Source organism: Ochotona princeps, chromosome 25 (assembly GCF_030435755.1).
Source record: "Ochotona princeps isolate mOchPri1 chromosome 25, mOchPri1.hap1, whole genome shotgun sequence".
NCBI lineage: Eukaryota > Metazoa > Chordata > Mammalia > Lagomorpha > Ochotonidae > Ochotona > Ochotona princeps.
The window spans coordinates 11842485-11868810 of NC_080856.1; the positions used below are offsets into that span (position 1 = coordinate 11842485).

At 42.5% G+C, this 26326-nt stretch overlaps 1 protein-coding gene across 2 annotated transcripts in view; it reads right to left on the reverse strand.

The window, feature by feature from the left end:
• The window catches only part of MDFIC (MyoD family inhibitor domain containing), a 78387-nt gene extending 60197 nt beyond the window's left edge, over positions 1 to 18190 (reverse strand). The window contains exons 1-2 of one of the 2 annotated variants that reach the window (XM_058655032.1): positions 18167 to 18190; positions 17207 to 17412 (exon numbers count right to left, since the gene is read on the reverse strand). In XM_058655032.1, the coding sequence (XP_058511015.1) occupies positions 17207 to 17279 (73 nt within the window). In that variant the 5' untranslated portion in view covers positions 17280 to 17412; positions 18167 to 18190. Of the gene's footprint in view, positions 1 to 17206; positions 17413 to 17709; positions 18111 to 18166 lie in introns of those variants that run through there. The other variant, XM_004592468.2, reaches the window with a different exon arrangement.
• Positions 18191 to 26326: the final 8136 nt, after the last annotated feature.

Sequence of the window (26326 nt, forward strand, 5' to 3'; positions counted from 1 at the left end):
AAGTTCTCCAATTTTTCACTATGGGTAGTATACTTCCAAAAAAAAATACATTATCAGTGAAATTCTAAAATCAGATATTCCCCAGTATCCTTTTTCAGATCAAAATAGAAAAAAAAACTTTCATTTTCTGCTCATATATTTAAGAAAAAAATACACAGTATGCAATTACTAGTACATCACACGATTGTCAGTCTATCCAACTTGGCCTCATTTGAAAACCGAACATCAATAGTTAGTCCTTGGCCTCTCGCTAGCATCTACTGCACCCAGTCCAAAGTGGGGCTAAGAAACGATTCCAAGGAACAAATTAAGTTGATACCTGCCAATTTTCCAGTCGCATAAACTAAAATTTTTTTCTGGCCATTTGACTGTTCTTTGGTTTTCTAATGTATACATATTATTTGGCTGGTATGCTGTTGATAGTTAACTCAGTTCAGCAGAATATCTTTACAGCGGTCTCCCAAACGTTTAGCAGTTACTATAACACTCACAAGAAGCACCAGTGTGAGATTTAATTGGTAGACAACCAGAAGACAGGCCCTATGGTATCCAAACAAAAAGTAAACCTCACTGCAACTGTTTGAATCACTAAAATGACAAAAAGGAAGTTTTCAACAACAGATTTCTTATATCAAAATTTGTTTCCTGTGTCACCTCTGAATTAACAAGCAGTCCTAGTTTAATGAATTCACTCTGGATTTACAAAGGTTTCTAGCTATTATGCAACTACTTTTTAAGCTGGACAGATGTTGTCCACAGGTTATTTTGGGCATGTATAAAATTAGTTGCAAATTTCTAAAACATTTCTACATACACTTCAATGACTACCACCCAAACTATTTTCTCTTAAAATGGGACTTTTTTCATCTCAGTAATGTCTCTCTTCTAAGTTCATGGCTACTTACTGTGCCTCATGGTTACAACCAGTTGTAGGTCTCTGTAAACACAATGATGAACAGACCTCAATCTCACAGGCTACAATTTCAATGGTGAGGTTTATGGAATCATGATATATGGCCAGGTTTGACGGGCACTGCTATAAGGAGATACACTTCTATAGTACCAAATTATCTTAGTAAGATGAATTAAATAGTGAGCTACACACCTTCCTACTCATCACCTTGTCACAGTATTTCAAGCATTTGAAAAACACATTTGACCTAACATCTACTTAATAGGAACATATTTAGTTCTGTCTTCATTTCAGAACCAGTATGCAAATAAAATATGTGAATTGAATGTAGCACTAATCAGTCCCATGAATCAATGGCTGAAAAGGCATATATTTTACACGTAAAGACAGAAACTAGGCATACTTTAAAAAATGATATTGATCAATGGGTAGATACGGACCACCAACACCTGTTCCTAAACATCTAACTCCTAAGCCTTCCAACTGCCTCCTCCAGAAGCAGAAGTGGGGAAGAATCTCTGCCTGAGGAAAAACAAGTTGGTCCCTGATAAAAATTTGTCAGACGGAAAGTAAAGAAATCTGCCTAGGTGACAACTCTGGTTCAAAGCTTTAGCAGCCGTGTGACCGGGTGTTCCTCACATCTCTGGTGCTCTCTATCAGGGAACGAGGAACTTGGGAACTTGCTTCCACGATGGGTTAACCAGTAAAACGCAAGTCTCCTACACAAGGATGTTTAGAATGCAACAGAAAAGTCTTTGTAAAACATTGAATTCGAGTTAACTCTCAACAAAACAAAACAAAAACTGATGAGCATGAATTACACAAAGGAAAAAACTCAAAGGGAAAAAAACAAGAGGTATAAATGATCAACTTACATATTATAACTATGTCCTACTCAAAAAAGACATACTGCAGCAGCATCCTTATTTTCTTTTCTTTTCTGAAAAAGTCGTAAGAGGGTAAGCTCTTCATTTTCAATTATTCCTGCTGAATCGGAATGGGAAAGATTTAGGTAAACAAAAATTCCCTTCAACCTAAACTTCTGTAATATTTTACCTCACTGAGACTATCGTTCTGCTTAGACAATTGGGACATAAAACAATGAAATTTCAATTAAGAAAATACAGCACAAAGGGCCCGGCGGCGTGGCCTAGCAGCTAAAGTCCTAGCCTTGAACGCACCGGGATCCCATTTGGGCGCCGGTTCTAATCCCGGCAGCTCCACTTCCCATGCAGCTCCCTGCTTGTGGCCTGGGAAAGCAGTCGAGGATGGCCCAAAGCATTGGGACCCTGCACTCATGGGGGAGACCCAGAAGAGGTTCCTGGTTCCTGGCTTCAGATCCAGGCAGCACCTGCCGTTGCGGCTCACCTGAGGAGTGAATCATCGGATGGAAGATCTTCCTCTCTGTCTCTCCTCCTCTCTGTATATCTGACTTTGTAATAAAAAATAAATAAATCTTTAAAAAACAGAAAAGAAAATACAGCAATCTATGAGCACCAGAAGTAAATAAACTGGCTAATAATTTGTGTAAATTATTATATTTTCCATATAACATTTGCTGTGTGGTTGTTAAATAACTTTTAAAATAAGAAAAATAATGAGAATACTTCCTTATGTTGTATAAGTTAAATAATTTTTGCAATTATAGGACTAACAGATTTTAAAGAACATTAGTATGTATTTGATCTTTGGAATCATCAGCAATATAGCAAGCTCAACTGTACTTATGAGCAAACAAGACTCTCAGAGAGAGATCTCCTTTGGGGACGGGCTCTTTCAGCTCTGCTGCTTTGAAGTCCCACCTGGATTAGAGAGCTTTAATGCAACGCACAGCTCTTCCCCAAAATTTCAAGGAGCTTGGTACCATACCATGAAAGAGAGTGCACCAGTAAGATACTCTTCATTTTAAACATAAAGCTTGGATCACTTGTAACTATCCCTAATTCTTTCCTTTCTCAGGAAAAACAAAACAAAAAAAGTAAGCTTAAACTTTTCTGTATGTTCAAACTATTGTGGAAGATAGAATCAAGCAAATATATGCATTCAACAGCTGAAAGTCATCCACAAATAATAGTAACAAAAGATTCTAGGCATATTGCTTCAAGATGAAATGAACTTATCAAAGTCACTCCACCTGTCTGACTGAACACTGAAACACATGAAATACAGCACGTGTCTCAGTCTTTCAAGAAACAGGACACTAGCTCCATTTTGAAGTCCAGACAGTTGAATCCGTCTGATGAATAAGGTGTCTCTTTGGTGTCTTCGGGACAGAAATACCATCCCTAAATTACACGTTAGTCCTAGACAAGTGGTTAGGAGCGCGTAATGTGAGATCAGCATGTTCGGGCCCACCAGTAACAACTTGCATCCTGAATAGGTGATCGTAGTCAGATTCTTCATCTTTAAAATGGAGATAGCAATGAAGGATATAGATGCATTCTTTATACTAGAGAGAGCAATATTACTACCTCATAAGGTAGATGTTAAAATAAGTGAAATCATGCCTGTAACACCCAGTTACAATGTCCTGGGTACAATCATGACTCATTCACGTTGGTTATTATTATTACTGTGTTATTATAATAAACACCTTCTCAAAACCCATCATAAGTGTATGACAGGGAGGCCATTCAAGGCACTCAGCAATCCCTGTATGGAAGCCATTCGACCAATCTGTTCCCAGCCTGACTACAGGGGAAATGCCGGCTCTTCTGGGAAAACTGTGTGTTGTTCTTTTTCCTTATGGAAGTCATAGGGGGGAAAAGTCTTGAATGTCACAAACAAAATTGAGTACTTATCTGACCCCACAATCTAAATGTCTACAATTTGATTTTCCTCTAGATTTGGCTCTCTTAAGCTACCTATATTTTCCATTAATGTATTTTAATTTTTTATTTTTAACATACACTTGCAACCCACCTCAGATACCTTATTGAAGTGGACATGTGTGTATACATTTACAAACTGCATTTTGTACTTATTATCCATTCTTCATTTGCATACTTCATGAAAGATTATATAAATCATACTGCTTGAAAATCTTTTTAAAAAACAGAAAATACAAACAGGGCACAAGAGATTCTTAAAAGCACCTCTCTTGGTGCTTAAGCTTTAGAATTTTTGTATGGTAGGCTTCCTAAACTAAAGTCAAATATTTAATAATGGTCTGTGATGGATCATTTATAATCTGCGTTATATGTGTACTATTACAACTGCAAGATCTATATTCATCCCTCCTTTACTTATAAACAAAATCTTTTTCAAGCAATTTCATTTTTACTTTTCCACTCAAAAGCCAGCATAATAGAGATCAGCTTTGTGTATTCTGTTTTATGAAACGTCAAACAATCTGAGACAAAATCTCTGGGAAAAGTGAAAAATCTAGGTCTGTATTTTCCCAGAAGCTCAGAACAAAATGGAAATTCTACAAATGCTTCCCAAATGTAACCTTTTGAAAACTAAAGATAAGGCAGTTCCAGGAAGACCTGCGGCTCTGCAATTTCGCTTCCTCACTGATCCAAAAAAAAAAAAAAAAAAACCTCAAACCTAATGACCTTTAAGGAATATTGCAAAACCAACCTATTTTGCCTAATGTTCTAAAATGTTTTAAAGCTCATTTTCTGGTGACTAAACGGCATTTTTTAACAGATGGTTGAGCATATGTTAATTTGCAAACACTAGTAAATTACTGTATAATCTCACAGGAAAATGCATGCGGTAACATGATAGATGGTCCAGGCGAGTGGCCCCTGTCACCCACTGGGGAGACCTGGATGAACCTGCAGGCCCAGCATGGACTACTGCAGGCACCGGAGGAGTGAGACAGCAGATGAAAGATGGAGCTTTTCTTCTCTCTCTCTTCCTCTCCCTGTGTAACTCTTTCAAAATGAATAAATAAATCTTTTTTAATAAAGTTTAAAGTACATCCTTATTGAAGCCAGCGATATGGCTCGAAGCCACAGCCTCTGATGCCAGCATTCCCCAGGGGTTCCAGTTCACGCCCCTTCCGTCCCCACCACTATCCACCTTTCTCTTTCTTCGTAACTCTTTCTTTCACCATAACTAAATAACTTTTTTTTAAAAAATCTATTTCAATAACTGGGCTGTAAATAAACAGGGAGGGAGAGACTAATTCTGAGCCTTCACTTTAAAAGCGAAGAGTTGGGGAGCGGGGGGATTGCTAAGCAACAATGGGCTGACCAGGGAGGGGATGGACACAGTCTCTCAGTCACCCGAATCTGCGTGTTTTGTTTCTAAACCTAGGAATTTATTTGCATGCTTACTAACCCTGAGTCATGGTGAACTCCTACCTCCTTAAATGCAAGTTAATTCTGTTTATTCAACCAATAATTATTCATATACCCATGCTGATGTGCCAAACAGTGGTAGACTCATAGAATCCGGAGTTAAATGGGCCCTTAGAGATCTGCCTGACCCCCCACGCCACCCGACTCTCCCAACAACAAATATAGGTGAAAACATTCAACATCAACACAGAACATCCCCTAAAATCCATCGAGGAAGGAAAGCATGAATGCTTCCAGGGCTGAAAAAAAATCAGTCAGAAAATATCTTACCCCAATTTGTAAGTGCCTTATTAAAACACTTCCCTCAATACTTCTGTCATTTGTATCAAACAAATCCAAAAGGAAAAGTCTAATCCTTCCTCTATGGATACTAGAAAACATATCAAGGCTTTTCACCCATCTTTTCTGCTTTATTTACACATCCTTAGTTCTTTCGATGGCTTTTCTGAAGTCTCATCGTTGATCTGCTCTTACAGGCACACCAGTTTTCTTAAACTCATCTGAAAAACTATCATGAAAGAATTTGCTTGCTCAAATTCAGAGACATCGCATCTATAGCAACTTCCTAAATTAGCAGTCCATTTACCCTACTTATGAAAAAGGAATTCTGGGCTCTATCATTCTGACCCTTTTTAAAAATGATATGCAACCCATTTTGCATCTTTCAGATCACTCTTATAAGTATCACAGTTTTAAAGCCATTTTTAAAACAAACTTTCAGAATATTTTTATCAGGAGTAATTTCTTTCTCAGCTCTCTGGTTAAGCAATGAACCCTTACCTGGCACCATTACAAGAATGAAGGCCATTGGAAATCCAAAGTGAACCAAAGGGGTTTGCTTAATCTGTGAAAGCATTTTAAAGTTATGATTCAGGTCTGATCATGAAGTAAATAAGAGAAGATCATTTCAAATAGTAGTGGAGGCACAAATAAGATAATGATAAATGAATTACAAGTATATTGAAATTGATTTCTTGGACCTCAGAATGATGGATATGGATTTGAGGTCAGGAAGTGTGTCCTCTGTGAATTCTCATAAGACCAAAACCATGAGTATCTCATGCAATTCATTAGCGCGGCCTCTGCTTCCTGGGCTCTCTCCTCCCTTGCCCTGGGACACGGCACTCTTCATCTTCTTGAAGCTCCCGACTCACTTGTTCTCTTCTGGCTCTCCCATTTTTGAAAGCTCATGAACTCACACGGTTTCAGTCCCCTCCAGGGGGCTAACTTGTGAAGCCACCATCTTAACCCTCATCCCTGTTCGGAGCTACAGGATTGAAGTTTAAACTCTGCCCGGAAGTATCTTCAGCAAGGTAAACTCAATATTGCTGAAAATTCCTCACTTCTCTCCCTGCTGTTTCTCCAACTGTGGTCTGTATCTTGGCCAGTGGTATTCACAGAATCTTCTTTTATTTTTTTAACTCTTTATTTTTCCTTATTTCCTTTGTCCTAATATAACCATTTACCTGATTCTACTACTCACAATTACCCAATTTTCTCCAAATCTATAGTTTCCAATGCCCAGTATGGTGCTTCAATGTATTTCCTAATCACAAATGCTTTCCTGAAACAAAGACTGAGTATGTTGTACCTTGGGTCAACTTATTAGAGTTATGCTAATTATGCATACTGATGAAAAATGGAAATTGTTAACACAGTACCCCAATTTAACATTGTAAAATGCCCATCTTGTGTGCTGCTTGAGTGATGAACAAAAGAACAACAGAATAGGTGTATGTCCAGACACCCAAATGATCAGAGTTGACCCACCATAAAAAAAAAAAAAAAAGGTAGAAGAAACGTATCTTGGAGTAAAGAAAGGAAACACGGGAAGCCAATTTCTTTGTACTCTGCCACCCAACCTCAAATTGCCCATCAACTTCATGACCGCAAGTTCCTTATTTATAGAACTCAACTCTACACAATTAAAACCCTGCACACCACAACCCTTGTCTTCCTGGACGGGAGTCATCAGCAGCCCAATCCAAACAAACGGATGCCTTCTGGCCAACTTGAAAGTCTCTCACAAACTCTACATTCACACTCACGGAGGGCCAGAAATACACTAGCCAAGTTAGTCACTGGCTAGCCACTATCACATGGAGCTTCTCGTACTTTAGAACTGATATTTAAATAAGCATTTGTGATTGCACTGGATGCACAGTTATAGCTCATCCTCCCTCGCCAAGCTTACAGAGTCCCCAGGAGCAACACTACGTGTTACACATCCTCAGTCTCCAATGGCCCTCGTACATACTAAACACTCAAAACAAATGTAGACAGGAATTCTCCCCTTACTCGTGTCTTAGTACTAAACTATCTGTGCTAAATCTGCTGGCATAATTTCAGACTTTATTCCTAAGGCCATGAAAAAAAATCTGTCAAAAAGGCACATGTACATGAATCATCTTGCTTCAGATCACATGAGTGTGAATCTGAAAACAGAAGTGGACTGCAAGTAGAAACCACAAACAAAATTAAATTCATGCTGGAGTAACTGTTTTCATAGTTCCTACTTTGTAACCGTAAGCTTAGGAAACAGGACATCAAAATATGATTTTATTTCAAAACTTAAGTTTAAAAGTCAACCCCCTCCGCTTAAGACATGGATGTCAATGCAAAAAGGTAACAGAGACAACGTCAGTAAAGTGTTACTTGTACGAGGGAGAATGAGGCAAAGACACAGGATGGAAGGGGGAGGAAAGAAAAGGAGAAAGACAGTGAGAGAAGCGGTCACAACGTTTGTACATGTACACAGCACTAATTAAAATAGAAGGGTTGCAGCATCTTTGGTCATTAGATAACCACTGTTAAATTATCAAAAAGCTAAACACTAGTCAGGTACAAATCAGTCTCTTAATAAAAACTGAATAAAGTGCCTGGTGCAGTGGCCCAGCAGCTAAATTCTTTGCTTTGAATGCCCCGGGATCCCATATGGGAGCTAGTTCTAATCCCAGCAGCTCCACTTCCCACCCAGCTCCCTGCTTGTGGCCTGGAAAAGCAGTCCAAGCTGGCCCAAAGCTTTGGGATCCTGCACTCGCATGGGAGACCCAGAAGAAGCTCCTGGCTCATGGCTTCAGATTGGCTCAGCTCCAGCTGCTGCGCGGTCACTTGGGGAGTGACTCATTGGATGGAAGATCTTCCTCTCCATCTCTCCTCCTCTCCGTATATCTGAACTTTGCAATAAAAATTAATAAATCTTTAAAAAGTAAAAATAATAAAAACTGAATAAAGGCTGAAGCGAAAACCTAGTTGTCACTTGATACATCATCTGTCTTTATACAGGGGAATGCTTAACTTCAGAAACAAAATCTGTCTAATTTTTTTTCTCTCTTTTGTTTTTTGTTCTAAACAATTTCCCATTTGCAAGTGGCATAACTTTGGATTGCATCAATTTATGTGCCCCTATTTTCCCAAAGTCTTTTATTATTATAAAACTACATACAGTACTATTAAAATAATTGCAGTTATTAAGCCTTCTTTCCATGAGATCACCTCAACAAAAATCCAGGAAATAAGGTTCAAAGAAACAGGAAAAGTCTTTTTACACACCCCAAAATTCCACAACTTCCCTCCCGGCCTTGGAAAGGTCACTCGATCATGTATACTTAATCCCTAAACGTGAACTGACCAAGCGAAGCAAGCACAGTCTTTGCCTGCCAGAAATCTCAGCCTGCCAATTCCACTCCGAGTCCCTCTGGCTCCCCTCCCCAGCTTAGGCTGCAAGATCGGTTAGTACAAACTCTTCCTTCACATGCTGTGATGCAAGTCCCTTGTCTTTCCAGTTCAACTTCTCCCAGACAACCCCAAGCCATGCCAAAACCAAAGTCTATTCTACCTGTTTCTATTCCTCACCTCCCACATGGTTCTTGCTGGGAAAAGCAATCAGCCATCCTGATCCAGGCCCAGGAGAATTCCTGGCATTCATTCTTGATTAAGCCTGTGCTGTTACAGAGCAGCCCTTTTGTTTGCCCCAGATCCACTTGCTGGTGAATTCTTCTTTTTTCCAAATCTTTTCCACAAGTCTCAAATTTCTTGACTCATCCTAACCTCTTCTGCCCTTACAAAATATTACCATCTGTTTTAATGAGAAAACCTCAGGCTTCCATGTTCTCTGTTTTCTCTTGATAAGCACCCATTTTTTTTAACCTATCCTTTTACCAAAAGCAAATAATCTCAACTTCCCTAAGACTAGGCTACATGTCATTCCTTGCCAGACCATCTCATTCAGTTGCAACGCCCTCCCCACTACCCATCCACCCTGTCTCCCAACATCAGCATCTTTCCCTTGGCTGTCTTCCCATTGACATGCAGTGAACACACTCAATTCACCCAACCATACACTTTGTTTCTCCTGTAGCAAACCACAGAACGTCCAACCTTCTGAAACCATCAGATACCCAATGCTTTTCTGAGCAATCATCATGAACTATTTTTTTTCTACATCTTTTTTTTCCATTCAGCCCTAAAGAGTGGCCGTTCTCCCAAATTTGGTCTTCAACCCACTTCTTTTATGCCTACCCATGAACTTCCAGGCAGTGAATTCTTAAAAAAGAAAAAAAGATTCTTTATGTCCTCAAGAAACCAAATAAAGAGAAAGAGTAAGACATAAAGAGATCTTTCGTATCCTAGCTCACTACCCCAGATACCCACAGCAACCAAGTCTGGACCAAGCTGAAGTCAGGACCCAGGAACCCTGAGCAGGTCTCCCACATGGGTCACAGCGGCCAATGCACAGAGGCCATCTTCTGCTGCTTTCCCAGACATGTTAGCAGGTAGTCAGATCAGAATCAGAGCACCTGCTTCTCAAATCAGCACCCATTTAGGAGATGCCAGTACCACAAGTTGGTGGCTTAATCCACTAAATCATTGAGTGGTCACAGCTGGTACTCTTTGAGCCTTACCCTCACCACTTCCTCGGCCACAAATTCCCCTTTCCAGGCACAGACTGGCTTCCATAACCAGGGCTAAAGTCCCTGGAATCAGCCCCATCTAAAGAACACTCAAAGTTCCTCCAATGTTTCCACTCAGGCTACAAGGCAAACCAATGGATGACTTCCATCATCTCGCTTGAAATATTTTACCCCACCATATCAGCTCAGTTTGTCAAAAGCTGAAGACCGTACTTGGACTGAGGCAACTGGAAGATGAATAAGCAAAACTCAATGTCCCCTGGAGGCTCTCTCATCCAGACGCATCCCTGCATACTTTCACCATTGTGTTTACACACATTTCCTCATTTCCATTCCCAGTGGTCGCGGTTTATCCTAGGTCATCAAATGTTTTGTCAGGCTTTTATAAGCCACCTTGTTTCTTCTCTAAAGTCCTCCTTTGAACTGCCACTAGATTATTTCTTCCAAACAGCCAAAGAGGATCCTGTGTGTCCTTCCCACGAATGGCTGATGGTCCTCCTACCGCCCACAGAAAAGCGGGACAAGCTGCCCAGTAGGAGAATCAGGGCCCTCAAGAAACTGATTCCAGCCTCCCAGAAACTAACTTCATTCTCTCTCTGCCCCTTAACACAACTTAGTGTGTTAACAGACTGTCCACAGTAAAGGAGACAGCACTTTGCAATCAACTACTCCAAGCCTCGCTCTCTATCATCCGGCTCTATAGTGCTGGGCCATTCAATCACACTTTTTGGTCCAACTCAAACCAGAACTTCCCAATCCCCCAAAGATGCCTTTTCACTCCCATGTTCATGCGTCTACTACAGCATCTAACTCCTCAGCACGCCAGCCCTGGGCTGGCATGGGGCACAGCGAGTAAAGCTGCTGCCCTCTACACTGCCATCCCAGATAGGTCTTGAATCATGTCCCTGGTGTTCTACTTATGACCTACCTCCCTGTTAATGTGCTTTGAAAAGCACCAATCCTAGGGTCCCTGCCACCCATGCGGGAGTCCTGGGTGAAGTTCAAGTCTCCTGGACATAGTCTTGACCCAGTCTTCGCCATTGTGTGTCCATTTGGTGAGTGCCCCAACAGAGAGAAGATCTCTCTGTGTCCGTAACTGTCAAGCAGAAAAAAAAATCTATTTTTTTAAATTGCCCACCACATGCTCAGCTCCCACTATGACTCGTATGCTCACAGTTCTCCACTTAACCTCTCAGATGATGCATTAACTTTCTAAAACTATTTTCTTTTTTTTAAATATTTATTTATTTTTATTGGAAAGTTAGATATACAGAGAGGAGGAGAGACAGAGGAAGATCTTCTTTCTGTTGATTCACTCTCCAAATGGGCATAATGGCCAGAGCTGAGCCATTCCTAAACCAGGAGCCTAGACCCTCTTCCGGGTCTCCCATGTGGGTGCAGCGTCCCAAGGCCTTGGGCTATCCTGGACTGCTCTCCCAGGCCACAAGCAGGGAGCTGGATGGGAAGCAGGCTGTCAGGTTTAGAACCATGTGGGACGCCAGCGTGTGCAAGGCAAGGACTTTAGCCGCTGGGCTACTGAGCTGTGCTCTAAACCTATTTTCTTTAACCATTGCTTTTCCTCCTCACTCCCTCCCCCTATATTGATATCCCTTTGTTTTCCTTCCCTCCCCACAAGCATTTCCCACTTAAAGCATCCTCTTACTCATTTAATTCTTTTTCCTCGTAAAGGGAAAACGAATATACTCAATTTGTAAGCTATTAACTTCTACATCTAAACATACAAAATGTACATAATTAGCTCCTTTGGACATCAAAAAAGAACTAGAAATATGGGGTATGAAAATGTCTCCAAATCCCCTTTTAGATCCACAAAATTCCCCCAGTGTTCTCTAATTACGGTTGCCCTTCCTAATGCAGTCATAGTCAAAAAGCATTTACCTTTACTCCTAGTTATTTATTTGTAGTTGCCAGTATTATGATAGTATGTTCTCTGTGACTGACAAGTATAAACCAAAAAATTCAATAACATGTAATTCCAACATCTTATATGAGATTGATGACACCAAATTTAATTCATCACTGTTTCTCTGAGAAAGTACAATATAGGTTCCAAAAATCCAGTTTTCAAATATGAACAGAACCTGTAAGCAAATGGAGAAATTCTTTCCCTGCTTTGCCAGATGTGGGGATCTCCAAAGAGAAGTACAGGAGTGCCCAGCAGGAACATCTTCAGAAGCAGTGATGAGAAATAAAGTAATCACAATCCTACTTATGATCTTAAATCTTGCAACTTTGAGTTCTGTATTTTATAATGTTTTGATATTTTTGTTATAATACCTGTAGCTTATTATTATTAACTATTTATTTGTATAAAGTGAACAAACTCCACGCATACCACAGTGCAAAGGTAGAAACACAGTGACAGCTCCGGCTCCACCCCTCTCTTCCCTGTCTCTCTTTTTTCCCCATTATAGTGACAACGGCATAGTTTCATTTCACTTCACCACCATAAGCCTAACACTCCAATTGGTAAAGATGTAATTTTTTTAAAAAGACACACAATTTTCAAAATTGAATATTCAGCAGGATGAACTGCAGTAAATGCTGGAGTATACTTAGTAATACAACTGTAATGTTAGAGCCTGCCAAAGGAACTGTTTTAGGCTTTTATAAAACCTTTGTCTGGCTTGAGAAAGAAAAGACTATTTATAATACAATGCTAAAATAGATGATGTCTTCTTACACATCAAAGCCTCTAGGACAGGGATTCTCAACTAGAGTCAGGAGCACTGGCAATTATTTCAAACTAAGGCTCTGGGTCTCACTCCCAAGGAGGCTGGCAAGACGTGCACCTCATGGCACCTGTATCTCAACAACGTACACCCTACAGACACGATCATTCTCCCTGGCATGGGCCATCCCACACGCTGTGGCATGCTCTGCAGCGTGCTGCCCTCGACACATCCAATGCTTCAGAAAGCACACACCTCACTCTTCATCCAAGAAAATCTTGGGGTACTGTCAAATATTTCCTACAGAGCAAAACTGTCCCATTGGAGAACCAAGGATGACAGCTATCCAAAGATAATGCCTTTGGAGAAATGCCAACCTTAAATAGGCAATAACAATGTGATTTTAAAAACAAAAAGGTAGAAAGCGGATATGTATAAGCATGCATTCTATAAATTGAAATAAACAGGCTTTCCAAAAAAGAAACCCGATTAGCCATTATAAACTCCTGACAAACTCAGTTAAGCTAAGTCAAAGTTCTTCTTATGTAATTTTAACTTGAAGATTTGCTCCCTAGTTTCTATTTTAGATTATTTTTTTAATTAACTTCACTGGCATTTTGCATCCTGCTATGAAAAGTCCGCCTAATAGTCTCAGAAGACTCTCCCAAGAGAGAAGAGTGCATTAAATCACACATTATCACATTAAGGTATATTCCAGCACTCACAGCCCAACAGTCTATGTCTTGGCACATGCAGAGGGGAGGGGGGTGGGGGACACTACAATGATGGAAACAGGCCGAAGTGATTCACAATAACCAAAGCCTATTAACTTCAGTGTATCCAACCCTACAAAAAAAGTTGATTTTCCCATTCGACCACAAGATCATGATGAAAGACGATATATTTCACAATTTGTGCTTCCACTCTGATTTCTTGCTACTGACTGTGTGCAGGATCCTGGGCAAGTCTCTTCAGTTCTCCGGATGTCCTTGCCCCCATGTGAAAAATGATCAGAGCAGACTAGATCATTTCTAAAGATCTCTCTGAGCACAGGTTGCAAACTAGGGAAGGAAACACTTCATTCAAAGGCTCTGTCAATTATGTGGGATCTGTAACTACCACACCAGACACCAACATTTTCAGTGTTGCTTGATAAACAATAAATCTGAAAATGCTTAATCGTAACAGAAAAACCGACCGTGGGAGGAATAAGACCCAAGAGCATGCTGTATCCTGATTTACTTATGTCCTTGAAATGCAGAAGGAAAGTGACAAACGCACAACAATCTCTCATCCTCATCCCAGCAGTCAAGCATGAAACAGGTGCAAGCCAGACAGCAGGAACTCAATCCCAGTCTGCCACATGGCTAACAACTCTCCTACCTGAGCCTCATACCTCCCAAGGTGGATATCAGTAAGAAACTGCAAATGGGAATGGAACCAGGATTTCTAACTCCAATATAGGATGCAGGTGTCCCAAAGCGGCATATCTGAATCACTCTAAGTGTTTGAGCCAAAATGAATGCTGCCTTAAAACAGAAACAAGCAGAACTGAAACAGTCGTTCACCCATCAAACTATTCACCAGGCACTCTGCCCGAGAGTAGAAATTAATCTTTCGGAAGTATGTCGCAGACAAGGAAATAGTTTCAAATCACATGCTTGCTTTCTATTTCCTTTAACAGGGGTCACAGATCAGCTGGTCAGAGTACCACACGCAGCCTGCAGGTGTGTTTACCTTGTTTGGCCCGAACAGAAACTGGACTCGGTCGCTAACTTTAAAAAGCAAAGTGGTAAGACACACAGAGGCAGACTTCCAGGATCTCTTGAAATATGGGAAGGTAGTCACTCACAGGGCAACAATTCGCTACAACCAGAGTCTTGCCCTCCCTCCCCACTGGTCTCCAGGCTCCTCAAATCCCACTGTTTCCTGGAGTATGACATCCACCCTGCCTGCCTCTTCCCATCACAATAGGAGCTCATGCCTCTGCTCTCCAAGTTTTTAAAATAGAAAATGATTCCTAAAGCTTTTCAATGCTTTCGGAGTGTTACTAAAAACCTGCAGAATTGCAACAGAAAAGGTAGACATTTTAGGAAATGCAAAACTGTTTTCAACAAGGAAATCCTTCCCAACTCTTAATCATGTTGACTGCAATGAGCTATACACTGGGTAAGTTTTTAATCAACCCTAGACTGGAGTTCAGACTAGAGAGAAGCCCTAAAATTACTCCCAGCTTCCAGGATCTATGCTTTTAGTTAACAGGCTGGAGAGTTCATTACCACAGAGTAATGTTATCTACAGGTTACACATGTATGTCTTTACCTACAGACCGTGCATATAAATGTGTGACTTTGTGGGAGGAAATGATCACATTCTTCTTCATGAAATTATATTTTCTGTTAACCTTCATAAAACACTCAGAAGTTTTAAATTGTTTCAATTAACTCTGCAGCCAAGTCCTGTGAAAAACCAGCTAAACTATTCAGAAAGGATGATGAAGAATCTAAGCACACGAGGAACTGGATAAAGGACCGTGAGTGAGGACCTAGGAATAGAATGGCTTCCAGAAAAACCTTCCTCACAGATGCCTTTAAGAAGCAAATCAGCCTCAGAATGGGAAGCCACATCCTGAAGCGTTGCCCATTCACACTCTTCAAGATGTTAATGTGCTTTATGAAATCTACCTGTTTGAAATACAACATTTTTAACAAGACACTGAGAATTTTTTTTTTCTAAAGAATCAACTCCATTTGACATTTGTCATTAAGGTCAATCCCTTCTGAGAGAACTTCTTGGCGCCAAAGTTAAACTTGTAAACACATAAAGCAACATGTAAATCCACTACTGAGCTAAGGTATGACAGAACCCTAAAGTCCCCATGGTGAAATCCTATATGCTATACACAGCATTCTACTTCAAGCCATTCTGGACAGCCTGCCTCTTAAAGTCAGATCACGTGACGCCACGTGGCTGCCTACCCAGGCAGGTGCAGTATCTGCAAGTTCTTCCCAGCTAATTGTAAAAATGCACCCTATTCAAGTTGGATTTTGTAGGTATTAACTGTTTCCAAATCCAACTGTTTTCCTTCGGTGGTTGATGTTGGGTTTTGACACATGCATTGCTTAGCAAGAGTGTTCAGAAGCTCCAGTGCGAGCACCAAGAGCCCATCAGTGAGTTGATGTGACTGCAGAGGGCATGCCAAATGACAGGGAAATGATTGTGTCGACGATACAATGTGGAGAGCACAGGCTCCCTCTGGGAAAGCATGTTTATCAGTCTAGTTCCCTGATTTTTCTGCAGCTAATCGCTTTTAATTTTCTGTTTAGAAGAAAATGAGTCACTCCTTCCACGTACAATGATAAACATGATTCAGTCAACAGTCCTGAACGCCAGCGCGTTCTAATGACCCAAAGGATTGCTTCTTCTTTTACCTATTGTGGGATGTCAAAGTTAACTTTTTTTTTTTTTTGCCACTTTCTGCTGCATTTAAATAAAAAAAAAAACCCTCATGACATTATCATTCTTGGGGACTATCGGGTAAAGCAAGATGCTTTCAGTTTTCTTCCAATCAAGAGGAGCCCTGGAAGGGTGTTTGGTTCCTGTCAGTGATTCATCTCTGTAGATCAGAAACGGCATCAAAGAGAAGCGCAGGCGCACTTTAAGACCTCTGCACTCCAGCACCAGAGAAACCCTGAAGCATGTTACCTGTAAGCAGAGAAGGATGCAGTCTGACTCGTTTAGAAACTTGTTCTGGGAGGTACTCACAAATAAGAATTTCTCTTGTCAAGCTGTTCAGTCTGTAAGAACACAAGGGAACTAAGGCATTCTTGAAACGCATCTTTGAAAGCACGTTTATTTCCAGACAAAACAGTGATTCAAAACATATGCACAAGCCATTCCACAGAACTCTGGGTCGCCAGCCAGGGTGCAGGGCAGCCCTGGAGGAACAGAAAGATGAAAGACACAGTCTACGCTGGTCCAGAGAACAACCGAGGGCTTGGATTCCAGGAGAAGACAAGAACCAAAGAGACCTGGAGGAGTGCTTCTGTTCCCCCAGCGTTGAGCCAGAGGCCCAGAAATGCATAGGCTCAAGACACAGGCAAGCTTGTCCTCCTGCTGCTGTGCCACCAAAGGAAGGGGAGTGGAGGGACGAGTGGATCCCGCCCTCCTATCCGGTTGTTGATCTAGGGCAGGAATCCTGGCGAACTTGCCGGAGGAACGCGCAAACTGTGCAAAAGTTCAACACCACACGGTAGGGAACCCTTCCCCACGGCCGCCACCACTTCCCACCAGTACCTGTGCGAGTAAACTTTTTTTTTTTCTTAAAAACGCAGCCATGACTGAAGCAGCTTGCCCCCTTGGCAAGGGTGCACTCACCGTGGGCCAGAGAGCCCTGGCGGCCACTGCCCGCCTCGGGCCCGGGAGCCAGGGCTTCGTCCGCGCCGGACATGGGCCCGCTGCGCCGAGCCCCGCGCCACCGCACCGCACCGCGCCGCGCCGCAGCCGCCGCCGCCTAGCTCGCCGCCCCGCCGGGCGCGCCCGGGGACGCTCGGGACGTGTCGGGCTCAGGGACCCGACTGCTTCTGGCCGAAAAGAAAAAGAAGAAGAAAAAAAAAAAATCCTGTTTTCAGAGAGAAGAGCACGCCACCCCTGCGGGACTGCCCTCCCCCTCCGAGGCCCTCCCTCAAACTCCACCCCGGGGAAGTTTTGATTTGAAAGCAGGGAGGAAAACCGTGACCCAGCCCGTTGACAAAGGCGCGCCCCCACCCCTGGGGAAGGGGCGGGGGACTGCAGAGAGGGGACAGGGCTGGGGACGCTCCGGGAAGTGACCCAAGTCCTCCTCCTCCTCCTCCTCCTCGCGGCCCGGCACGGTCACCTACCTCAGCATCCCACCCCAGCCCCGGTCGCTCCAAGCCCCTTCCTCCTCCTCTTCCGTCCGGGGAAAAGTTAGCGCGGCTCAGGCAGCGGCCACATCGCGCCCAGAGGCCTGCCAGCCGCGGCTGCCGCCCCCGCGCGGCCCTCCGAGCCTCCCTCCGGCTCAGCCCCCAGACGTGGCGGCTCCGGCTGCGCGCTCCCGCCCCGCGCTCGGGCCGTGGCCCCTGCCCAGGCCTGCTAGCCCGCTCCGCCTCTGCACCCGCCGCCCCCTGCTCTCGGCTCCGCTCCCGCCGCGCTTGTCCCCTCGGTGGCTCCTTTTCATCACATCCGGATAGCGGAGGCCTCGAACTGCTGGCCGGCCGCCCTGAGGCTTGGCTGGCTGCGGCGTGCTCGCCCGCGGCCCGCGTTTGTCTGGGTCAGGAGGCCAAGCGCGGGCGCGCGCGGTGCGGGGAGGTCTCTCACCTGCGCTCTGGAGCCAAAAGGGTGTGGACCGGCCTAGTCCCTGGGCGTCCAGATGGGCTAGCCTGCACCCCAGCCCTGCCCAGAAACTCACTGCACAGGAACTGGCCCTCTCCCAAGACAGAGGAACACCCGAAGGGAGGATGCCCGAAGAGGAGCAGAAAGTTTTTCAAGTGGACAAGGACAGAGGAAAAGAAACTGCATCTAACTTTTTTTTTTCTTGGGATAAAGTGTGCATTTGAAACCTTGTGTTAGGCAACAACCTATCCCACCCCTTCCCGTCAGCTAAGCATTTCATCCCTGACCTGAAAATTGCCGTCTTTCTGATGTGTGTGTGTTTATTTCCTCTCTGATCTTCAGCCAACAGGTCCCTAATCAGGTAGAACGACTTAGAGTTGGCAGACTGCTCCGCAGGATCCAGATGGACAAGGTTGATGCCCTCGGGGATGGATGTGTCTGGCCCACATCCCAGTCCTGTCCGCTGCAGCCTGACTGCCTCCCTGAACCCAGCGAGATAAAGTTGTGGTCGGAAGTGAAGCAGTGATCATCAACTGAGCTCATCAATGAGACGTTCTGATGGGAGCTTAGTCCTAGGAGCCGAGGAAGTGGCATGCTTTGCTGGTGTTAAGTACTTTAATGATGTGTCCACTTAACTTTTAATTTTCTTCAGAGGAAATACAGAATTCATTGATAGGGAGCTAGTACAGATTCATTCTGGACCCGCTAAGACAGCAGAGGCATCAGAGTAACGTGTCCAGAGTCCAGCAGGTGTACTTCGGATTGCACCTTCTTTCCAGATGCAGCGTTAAAGAATACCCAGGGAATTTCATTTGTTCTCCAAGCCTGCTAGAATTGAATCCGATGGAAAAACACATTTTTTATTTTTTAAACGATTTATTTTCTTTTGAAAGGCTGTTTTGCAGAGAAAGCCTTCCGTTCACTATTTCGCTCCCCCAAATGGCCACAGTGGCCAAAGTTGAGCCAATCTGCAGCCAGGACCAGATGCTTCTTTGCTGTCACCCATGCGGATGCAGGTTCCAAAGGATTTGGGTCATGCTCCACTGCCTTCTCCAGCCATAAACAAAGAGTAGGATCGGAAATGGAACAGCAAGACATAAACCGGTGTTCATGTGGGATGCTGGCACTTAGGTGGAGGATTTGCCTGCTGAGCCACTGCATTGCCCCTGAAAACATCATTTTCTTAAGAATCATTATGTTCAACTTGATTTTAGTTATCCAGGAAGGAAATGGGGGGAAAAAGCCTTGCAAGAGTCTGGTGTCGCTCATTGGCCTCATACTGCCCAAAAGCAATGGACATTTTGTCCAATGACACGTAAGGAATACATACTTCTTTATTTTGTTGGAGATTTGCACAGCGGTCCCTATGAGAGTGCCATAACTCATGGAAGCTTCTCCCGGGGACTGAGTTATTTGGAATGTGCTGATGGGCAGATTCTGACAATGATTGCCTTGCCATTATAGAACTAGCATTGAGGAAGCCCTTCTGTATTGCAGGAGACCCTGCCCTGGAAAAGACTGCTCTGTTTCTTTACGGGTTTCCTTGTCCCGTTTTATTCATTCTCTCACAAAGATGCTAATAGATCCCAAAATGGCAAAATACTTTCCAGGCTCTGGGAGAAAGACATAGGCAGTGCTAAATATTCGCTAATTTAATTTCACGCAGTGCTTAAAGGTTTTAGACATAATGAGTAGTTTAATAAATAGTTGCTTAATTAAATGCAAGCATCAAATGGAGATGAGATAAAATTCAAATAAAAATGTTCGGAACCAGTGGGAGGCTGTCTTGCAGAACCCCGCTGAGACAGTTCAACTCTTGCTTTTGTATGACTTTGAGCAAGTGAGTCAATCTATCTGAGGCCTTGATTGGTTCATCAAGTGAAAACAATAGAAGAAAAAGCTTCACAGAGCTTCTTGATGAGAATCAAGTGAGATAATTCTCCTATATGATTTGGAAGAAAATAGAAAATGGAGAACTTGCTCAAAATATTAAGTACTGATCTCATAGATGTGGAGTAGAATATGGTTATCACAGTCTGGGAGGCTGAGGGTGATGGAGAGAGGATGCTGATGGCTACACTGCTGCAGATGGGGAAGAGGCGTAGCTTTAAGATTGATTTTACCTATATGAAGCAGAGAAAAGGAGACATAGAGAAAGAAAGAAGAAAAGGAAGTGGAGAGGATACACTTCCAATCTGTTGGTTTTCTTCTCAGGTGGGCCAGGCTGAAGCCAGGAGTCAGGAACTTCCTCCGGGTCCTCCATATGGGTTACAAGGGCTCAAGCACTTGGACTAGATTTTGCCGCCATCTTCTCAGGCCATTAGTAGAGAGCTGGATCAGAAATGGAGCAGCCGGGAGATGAACTGGTGGCCATATAGGACACCAGCGTGCAACAGGTGTCAGTTTAACCCACTGTGTCACTTCAGCACCAAGAATAACTTGCAATGTTCTGTAGCACAGCAGGGGTAGCTATGATGGAAAAGAATCAACTCAGAGAAGTGATAAATATTTGAGGTGATGGTTTTACAATCTACTCTAGTCTGATTGTATATTGTACAGATGTACGGAAGCATATCAGCAAACCCTATAAATAAGTACAATTATTGTGTAACAATCAAAATTTTAAAATATTAATATTATTACTGTTACATAGCAGCAGCAGCAATTCGATAGGTCAAGTTGACTGTGGTAAAACTACTACACCCTAAAGGCCACAACTAGGTCTCAGTGAACTATACTACATCCAAGTGCTATTAGTGCATTCTTATAATAACACCGCTGTAAGTTAATTGCCAAAAATGGCCCACTAGGCCTGGCGTTCAGAGCTGTCTCACCTCTAAGACATCTTGTTTCTTTGGATAAACTTAGGTCTTATAAAAAAACAAAACAAAACAAAACAAAAAAAACGGCCTCAGGTCTCCTCCCTGGGGAATCCTACCCTAGACATGATCTCATTGCTGCAAGCCTAGTATCTGTGGTTTTAGTAAAGGTAAGCTTCTGTGTGTTTCCCTAACTGTTCATTTCTCCCATTCCTTGCTCTGTTTAATCACTCTAAATGATCACTTTCGATTCATTCCAGATAAACAGCACCCTAGGGATTTTACTCTCTCACTGTTACACTTAGGGTCAGGGACTGAATGTGTCCTTCCTAATTCATAAGTTGAAATCTTAACCCATCAGGTGATACTATTTGGAAGTGATGAGGTCGTAAGAGTGGGGTCTTCATGAGTGGAAATAGTGCCTTTATGAAAGGGCAGAAGGGGGCATTCTCTTCCCCACTTTGCTATCTGCATATGAGGCCCTCATCACCTCCGCGGGGTCTCTCTAGTACTGTTTCCTTAATGATGAAGATCCAACAAGCAAGATCCCATTCAGGGATCACAAGCATTCAGCCCGCCCTGAGGGTGGGGAGAGGACCCAAATGACTGTTTATAAAAGTCACTCTGGTATAACTGAGAAATGATTCCTAGGCACTGAGACTGAAGGTCCAATTAGTCCAATTAGAAGATCAAAGGTGATCTTGACAATGGCAAGACGAACAACTGGACAGGTGTAAAGGATGATGGAACTAGAAGAGTGAAGGGCAAACAGCATGCCCCCACCCCGGATTTCTGTATTTAGGCAGATGGTGGCACAATGACCTACAGAAATGAAACAGGAGAGAAGATTTGGGGCAGAACTGTTGAGTCAGTCATGGTAATGATGTAGCAATTGTGAGACCACAAGTTGGAAATTTCCAGAAGGCTGTTAGATGTCTGTTTTGAATGTAGGTACTTTATTAGCTAGAAGGTTGTAAAAAGACTCAAGGTGAGTAGGTAGAATAAAAACACAGAGCGTAAGATAGTGTTATCTGCTGACATTCAACCCAAATTTGCCTTTACTGGCCCCTCTCCCCAGCTTCCCTCTTCCCATTATAACAATATTATCTTCCTGGCTTGTAGCATCACCATGATATAGGTACCACCAGAACCAGTTCCCTGTCTGCTATCCCAAATGACCCTGGTATTATTAGGCCAGGCTTAGTCATTCTATGGTTATTTGTATGAGTAGAAACCTCCATCCTATCTTTCACTGAATGTAATTGCCTTAGCCCCTGACTTTGAAATCCTACTGTGTTTCACAGCCATTTCAGTCTAGTGACATACAAGCTAATGCTGGGTCATCCAGACTCACTTTTTAAAAAGTCTCACATGATCTAAGCAAACAAAGTAACCAGGCAAGTTAAGATACAAAGTATCTTTAAGGGCTATTTGATTTACAATCATTCATTTAGTAGTTATCTCATTGGGTGTGCACCCACTATTTATTGGCTACCTGCTAGCACTGGAAATAATTTATTTGATTTCTTGAAAAACTGATAAATTAGTTTTTATTTGAGCACAGATTTATCTATCCAGGTAAACGTGAAGTTCATATTCTTACATAGTTCTGTAAATGGTAGCTTAACAAATACAGTACATAATTGTGAGGAGTGCTTCCTGGGATGTACAAAAACGTTGGATGTGGGCAGAAACTAATAGAATAAGCATTTATTTTTGTTATTCTTATTTATATTTTCAGTATGTTTTACAGGGTATATATCACAAAAGTGCACAAATATACTTTTATGCAATTTTAAAAGTAAATGTCAAGTGTTCATACTCAAATGTTTTATCAATTGTTTGTGAAAATTCTTTTCAATATTTGAAGTCGTTGAGACTATATCCACTCAGTCATCTCCAAGTTGTATCAAGCGAGGTTCCTCTGGAAAATAGTTACACCTCATCTATGTAGATGAGCTAGTTTACCATGCCCCAAACTCAAGGGCCTAGGAACTGAGAAATAACCCCAACCTTCGAATAGCTGCAGTAAGTTGCATGATCTTGATAAGGAGGCAACAGAAAGTCATGGACTGTCTCAATATCTACTCACTCTTATGTGAATGTACACCTTTAAGGAAACTGTTCCTATTGTCTCTGCTCACAGTATACTAGCGGAAGGAAGTTTAGGCCGTGTGGACTTTGAGTAGAGGAGATTAGCTAAGGGAGCTATTAGGTCAGTGAAAATGACAGCAGGAAAAATGACAGCTGACAGACAAGGGAGATACAGGAAAATAAACATGTCATAACAACGCCTCTGTGAATTCAGCTCAGTGAAACAAGCAATGTTCCTAATCAGAGTCTGAGTTATTAAATAAAAAGTGTCACTTATGTGAGTGGTGTATTCTGTTTTTTTAGGGAGTCAGTTCCATACTTTCACACTTTAAGAGCAAAAATTCACCAAATGATGAAATAAACACATGTTGCTACTTGAAGTAACATCTTCACTTAACATAGCTACACACACACACCCCACACAAGAAAACAAACAAATAAGAAGCCTGAGTAACCATGATTCTAAGCCAACTTGTGTTAATTCTATGGTTTCACTTCTTATGCCGTAAGAGCAGCAAGTGCCCAGGTTTCTAGAATCCCATTCTTACTTGAAAGAGAGCATTTCTTCTTCTTCTTCATAATCTTTTAGTCATTGTCTTAAAATTTTAACCAATAAAATTGATTCTTTCATATTTTTAAAAGTTAGAAAGTCAAAAATCTTGCTCAGTTCATTCATTTGGCACACAATGGAACCTAAGGACTTGCATTCATTCATGAGATTTAAGAGAGATGGTGTGTTTACTATACAGTCAAACCACATGTCAGGCACTAGGGCTTAAAAAATAGAGGAAATACAGTGTTAGTCTCTTGGGAGTGCATAGTCACTAAAGCAGCAGAACAGGGAGAGATACTGATGAAAATAATTCCCCTAAGCAGGCAGCACGAGGGAAGTAACACCTAATTCTGCTCAGGCGTAGGCGGGGGGAGTCAGGGGATGTTTCAGAGTGAAGATGACACCAAGCCAAGTATTGCTGATGAGTAAAAGTTTGCCTGTAATAGAGGTTTGGGAATTCCAGACAGAAGAGATGCTACCTGCAAAGGCACAAATTGTGAAAGCCCCAGAGAAGTGCAATGACTTGGCAACAGTCCTTCTGTGGGTTAATTACAGGGCCAGCTCTAGCAGTCTAAGCTTCCTGATGCACAGGCACCTTGCTGAAGTTACTTGAAATATGCACACAAATGAATCCATTCTTTCAAAGTGATGGTAAAGCAAGGTACACTTGGTGTTACATTTAGGAGTTCTAAAAGTTTTTGCTTTGACTGTTAGAAAAAAAAAACTTGACTCAACACAAAATCTCCTGCTGCTAAATTAGCTTGACTTGTCCTTCCCCTGGTTTCAGTGTCCATTTTAGTTGGCTGACATTTCTGGCTCCGGGCACTGGTCTTCAGGGTCTCTCCTTGCTGTCACTGTATTTTGCTGCTTCTGTTTTGAAAGAAGGGAGGGAGATGTGAAAGCATGCACATCAGTACCTGTGAGATAAGGCAAAGTGGCTGAACACTTGAATCCCTGGTATAATACACACACAGACAATAAGGAGATTTTTGCATCACACCTAGAAAGTTAGCAAGGGGAAAGTGCCTAGCTCTACCAGGAGAAGAAAAGAGAAAAGTCAAAAAGTTGTAAATACAAGAGGCCCTTGAAAAGGACGACTGATCTGCTCAATCGGAAATATTCACAACCTGGTGACCACGGTTCAGATGCACAAGCTGACGTGAAGATGAGGCTTCCTCTGTGTCTCTGACCCCTGAACTCATTTCACAGGATCAAGTGCGGAGATTTCAACTCTGCCATTTCATCAGTGCTTAGATCGCTCCAAACTTTGTATGAAGAAATCTGAAATGTAGGATTGTAACTATACTACTCACCTTACTTGGGGACCTTTACTGAACTCTAGGGGAAAAGGAAGTTTTCTGGAGTATCCTCACCTCCTGTCCCCAGGCACTTTCCCCTTGCTAACTCTGGTTCTCAACTTTAGACACTGTGCCAAACTTTATGTGTTCAACAATTTTTGATGACTATACTGAAATTGTGACAACAGGTTACTTTACAAAGAAGTCTATTTTGGCTCATGCATAACATGAAGGGACTTCATCTGACAGTGGTTTTCCTGCTGGCAGAGCCCCACGGCAATGTTAGGCATCACATGGCAAGGGACTTGTGTTCTTGTCTGTCAGTATCTGTGTCTATGTGTTTCTCTTCATACTCACAAAGTTGTAAAGATTCAATCACAAGAGTTCTTAACTGAATGCTACAGTTGCTTTAAGTTTCTATCTTTCAATATCATTAGCATGAGACTTGAGGACTTAGCTGAGTTTGTATTGAGGGATTATTTATGCCATAAAACTGCCAGCAGAAACGTAGATGTTGTACGGACACAAGTTGGAGGAAAATAGCCTTCTCATGTCCTCAAATAGATTATTTGTTTTGAAAAGTAGTGAAACTAGACTGCTTTGCTTAAAAGAACCAATCCATACATAAGCATGCTTCTTTCTTGAAAACTCTTATAAATTGTAGCAGCTAAAGGATGATTCCTTACAAGATGCGTTCACATCCTAGTGCCCAGCAACTGTGAATGTTGCCTTATTGGGCTGAGCAAGCTTTCCAGATGCAACCACTTACATGCTTCCAGATGAGATGATCTTTACTGTAGCTGGGTGAGCCCTAGCTTTCATGGCAGGTATCCTTACAAGGGACACTGAGAGAAAGACAGACACACAAAGGGACTCAAAACATTTGTGGGAAGAAAGGATTAGAAGATAAGTTTATTTTGGTGCAAAACAACTGAAATACATGAATTTTTTTTTTGCAATATGCATTTCTGGGAACATCTAGAAGATCCCTCAGGAAAATACACTATAGAGAGTTCAAGGGTTGGGCCTGGCACGGTAGCCTAGCAGCTAAAGTCCTGGCACGCTCCAGGATCCCATATGGGTGCTGTTTCTAATCCTAGCAGCCCCGCTTCCCATTCAGCTTGTGGCCTGGGAAAGGAGTCAAGGACGGTCCAAAGCGTTGGGACCCTGCACCCGCGTGGGAGACACAGAAGTTTCTAGCTTCTGGCTTCAGACTGGCTTAGCTCTGGCCATTTCAGCTGCTAGGAGAGTGAATCAAACGGTGGCTCAATCATGGTCCGGTGGTGAGACAGCCAATGGCCTGGGTTTCTGGTGTCACTTTTTCATGCACTCTAGCTTTCAGGTCCCCCAAAGTAGAAAATTCCTCCTAAATTTCTCTCTA